Source organism: Austrofundulus limnaeus, unplaced genomic scaffold, assembly GCF_001266775.1.
Source record: "Austrofundulus limnaeus strain Quisiro unplaced genomic scaffold, Austrofundulus_limnaeus-1.0 Scaffold22, whole genome shotgun sequence".
Classification (NCBI taxonomy): Eukaryota; Metazoa; Chordata; class Actinopteri; order Cyprinodontiformes; family Rivulidae; genus Austrofundulus; species Austrofundulus limnaeus.
This window is the reverse complement of record NW_013952424.1, coordinates 1,406,067-1,410,291: the sequence shown is the minus strand read 5'-3', so window position 1 is coordinate 1,410,291 and position 4,225 is coordinate 1,406,067. Positions and strand designations below refer to the sequence as shown.

Here is a 4,225-nt window from a genome sequence, read left to right as displayed (position 1 = left end):
TGTGTGTGTGTGTGTGTGTGTGTGTGTGTGTGTGTGTGTGTGTGTGTGTGTGTGTGTACAGATCCAGATGGAGTCTTTGTTCTACAGAGCCGTGCTTCACGTCCTTCTGAGGGACCACTTCAGCTCCTATAAAAGGTTTCAGACGTTTTGTTTCCCTCTTGGTTTCAGCAGGCGTCAAGCTTTCATGGCAGTCCAAATTTGGGGTGGTTGTGTTTGCGTTGTCCTGAACCGAAAAGCGGGGTTTGTTTCTGGTTTGTTTGGATTCCAAATGAACCAAAACTTGCAAACTGGAGCCACGTGTACTCAGACGTAGACCAGGCTTTGGGGAACCATCGGGTCACGCCTAATGAGTCGTCCACCTGGGAGTTGAGATTAGTCCTCATTTGGAACAGAGGTTAAGTTAAGCGTGTTGACAGTGGGCTGTTTAAACATTCGGACTTTTACAGCTGCAGTGGTAATATGTGAACATGCTGATTTGATCACTTTGAACTGGATGCCAACATGAGAGAAAGTGCTAATAGGCTGATATTAAGCAGATGTAACGTTAAACATATTAGAGCAGAGTTCAAACAAAACAATTTGAGCCATTTCCTTCAAAAACATGCAAGAAATGTCCAAATTTAGGAAAAGCATTAGACTTAACGACTGTCCGTCACATCGAAAGCCCCCCGTTAGTTCTCCTCAGCTGGGACCTGTTGGTCATTAAGTCATTTTAGAAAGTTTTAGAAAACAAAAACGGAGACACGGCATGGGAGGGAAGGAGCRACAGGCTGTTTATTCCGCCATGCCGAAGCTGAGCAATAACACGTGTTTGGTCCGCAGCGAGAAGCGAGTCGGGAATGTTTACTCCAAGGCGAAATCCTTCGTGGACTACGTCCGTCGAGCCCTGCGCAGGCTGGAGCTGGACGACTCAAAGGTCAGGCGGAGAAAATGGCTTTCATCTTACAGCACCTGTCAGAACCAAACTGTGGGAAACGTTAAAGAAATACAGTCTGCCTACTTCTTTGCTTTTTTAACCACCATGTTTGCCAATCGCCTGATATACGTTTCTCGCAACTCTTAAAAGCCACGAGTCCTGCTCTCGTTCCACATCTCGTTCTCCTCTCGCAGCTTTCGGACAGTGAGATCCAGGCCTACAGTGATCAGTACCGAGCCCGGATAGATGAGATGCACGCCTTCAACATGGTGAGTTGCTATCTTAGAAAACACCACAGTTTCTTTGGTTTCATCTTCATCCTATACTTGGAGGGATTTCCACCACAATAATCGGTTTGGATTTAGTGTAAAATATTTTCATTCCTGCAAATTACCCCTACCCCTAAAAAAAAATAAATAAATAAATTACAGCCCTGCGGGGAATTACATGGGAGTGATTGTGCAGAGGTGGACGAAAAGCAGCCTCTGTTATTTTCTGTAGCCACTAATTATGGTGTCAGCCAGAATACAAATTTTTGTACTGGCAGAAAACACTGRATGCTTTTTTTTTTTTTAATTCATGGAATTGTCCAAAACAAGCTAGTGGGATACGATGAGGGGCTTTTAGTATGAGTGACTTTGTGCCAAATGCATGATGATTTTAACTAAAGACGAGTTGCTTTAAATAAAAGTGAACAGTTTTCTTCATGTCATCCTGTCTGTAGCTGAAGGTGAGCCTGGCTCCGTGCATTGAAGGCCTGATTCTCCTCGATCGCCTCTGCTACCTTAAAGAGCAGGTGAAATCTCTTGACATTTTTTTCAAATACAGCAAACTGTTTTGGGTAGGCCTTTGTTTCAAGTGTTACTGCAACTAGAAAAATCTATTTTTTAACATGAAAGTCCAGCCTGAATCCTGAGTGAAATTTGCTCCAGAATCTGAAACTGGTTTGTTAGGCTAAAAGAAGCAGAACACTAGCTAAAATCAGGGAGATTTTAAAGGTGGCTAGATTTTATTTTAATTTAGCCAAAAGTAGACAAAAGGCTAGTTACAAGCTAAAAGTAGCAAAAGGCTATTTACAAGCTAAAAGTAGCAATAGACTAGTTATAAGTTAAAAGTAGCAAAAGACTAGTTACAAGCTAAAAGTAGCAAAAGACTAGTTGCAAGCTAATAGTAGCATAAGACTAGTTACAAGCTAATAGTAGCAAAAGACTAGTTACAAGCTAAGAGTAGCATAAGACTAGTTACAAGCTAAAAGTAAAGGCTAGTTACAAGCTAAAAGTAGCAAAAGGCTAGTTACAAGCTAAAAGTAGCAAAAGGCTAGTTACAAGCTAAAAGTAGCAATAGACTAGTTACAAGCTAATAGTAGCATAAGACTAGTTACAAGCTAAGAGTAGCATAAGACTAGTTACAAGCTAAAAGTAGCAAAAGACAGTTACAAACTTAAAGCAGCAAAAGGCTAGATACAAGTTAAAAGTAGCAAAAGGTTAGTTACAAGTTAAAAGTAGCAAAAGGTTAGTTACAAGTTAAAAGTAGTAAAAGGTTCATTAAAAGCTGGAAATAGTGTAGGCTAGTTAAAAGCTTAAAAATAACAACGGCTAGTTAAAAGCTAAAAGTAGCAAAAGTTTTGTTAAAAGCTAAAAATTACTAAACAAAAGATGAATGTTTTGATATAATATTGGCTTAAATGGTATTCAGAAGTTGGAAGTTTAGATTACAAAAATGTACTTTATGCTGCAGAACTGTTAAGTGAAATGTACATGTATTAGCATGGTACTGTGCAGATATGTTTTGGTTTGCGTTTCATGGAACAGTCAGCTTTTATTGGATGTAAAATATGATTTGTGACAGTAATCAGGAAATGTGTTTAAAGAAATAAGAATGCAGAATTTTCTGAAAACAGCACATTTTGTAATGTTACAAGAGTGAATCCATCAAATGTCACAAGCATCCATGTTAGCTTCTATCATGAACTTCAGTCTGAACTGTTTTGCCAGCAAGATAAATAAAGAAGCCAACAAAAGCATTTAGAAGCTAGAATAGATGGGAATTTAAAAAAGGACTGACCAAAAAAATTTGCCCAAAGCTTTTCTTTTGTTTCTTTTTCAATGTAGAAACCTAAAAATATGTCAGGCAGCTAGTTGAAAGTAATTTACAGTTAAAAATCCAAACTACTAAGCATGTTTACTGGATTTTATTCAAGGATTAAAACTGAAACAAATATAAACACTCACAGAAACACAATCTGTAGATTATAGACAAAGCAACAAAATAGCTGATGGTGACTACAAAAACAGTTGTAACTCATGGCCTGAGTTTTTTTTTTATTACTATGTTTCAGCTGGAGTCATCATCATGATTGGCTCTTACAGCTCATTGATTGGAATTCGGGTTTTGCATCCCCGATGATTAAAGTGAACACAAAGAAACGTCAGCTGAAATCAGGACCGCTGCCATTAATATAGGTGTCAGCTAAATTCAAAGCAGCCTGCAGTTTATTGCCTCGTGCTTCCTGCAGCCAAGCACAACACACTCCTCTCTGCTCTGAGATCTGTGGGCTTTGAAGTTCTGATTCTGTGGGGTTGTGTGTGTCGGAGGGACCTCCTCGACGGGGTCCCGGTACGGAACACGGCAGTGCGCGGTTCACTCTCGAGGAGGAGCATGATGGATGTACAGTAATGTGATCCATATGAAGATAAGTGTGCTGAAGGTTTGAATGCACGATGGGTCAGGTGGGGTTGTTTGTGAACAAGTAAACAACCAATAAAGCACATGATTCCACCTTAGATAGATGACGTACTGAATCGCATGTTTTTATTTGTTCTATATGTGCAACAGGAAGATGTAGCGTTCTCTGCACTGGTGCAGCTGTTCGACCCTCTGCTGTCACCAAGATGCTATGCTGTCATCGGACTCAAGAATCGAAGGGAATAACGAGCTGAAGAAGTTCTTTGTGTGAGAACACATCGCTGCAGGGTTCATTGAGTAATGTGTTCTTATCTGTTCATTTTAACAGTTTGCACCGATCATATTGGGATTATTTTTCTAATTGTTTTTGAAAACATACAGTACACCTGGAGAATCTGCCTCGTCTGGTTTGCTTCATATTTCCTTTTTTTTTCTTTACATGGTTCTTAAAGGGATCCCTGATTAGTTGTAACATTAGACTTTATTTGATAAACATATATTTTAACTGTAAAATAAAGACTGTAAAAATACTATAGGCAGTTTAGATTTGTAATTTTTAAAAATATATTTTAACACGGATTGAGCCATTTTATGTACACGCAAAGCATTCTGGGTAAATGATGA

At 39.1% G+C, this 4,225-nt stretch overlaps 1 protein-coding gene across 1 annotated transcript in view; it reads left to right on the top strand.

Moving 5' to 3' along the window:
- mettl25 (methyltransferase like 25) overlaps positions 1-3,999 on the top strand; it is a gene marked incomplete at its 5' end in the record, with an annotated part of 10,882 nt that extends 6,883 nt beyond the window's left edge. The window contains 5 exon segments of the mRNA XM_014004166.1: positions 62-135; positions 823-916; positions 1,111-1,185; positions 1,641-1,712; positions 3,752-3,999. Of these exon segments, the coding sequence (XP_013859620.1) occupies positions 62-135; positions 823-916; positions 1,111-1,185; positions 1,641-1,712; positions 3,752-3,847 (411 nt within the window).
- Positions 4,000-4,225: the final 226 nt, after the last annotated feature.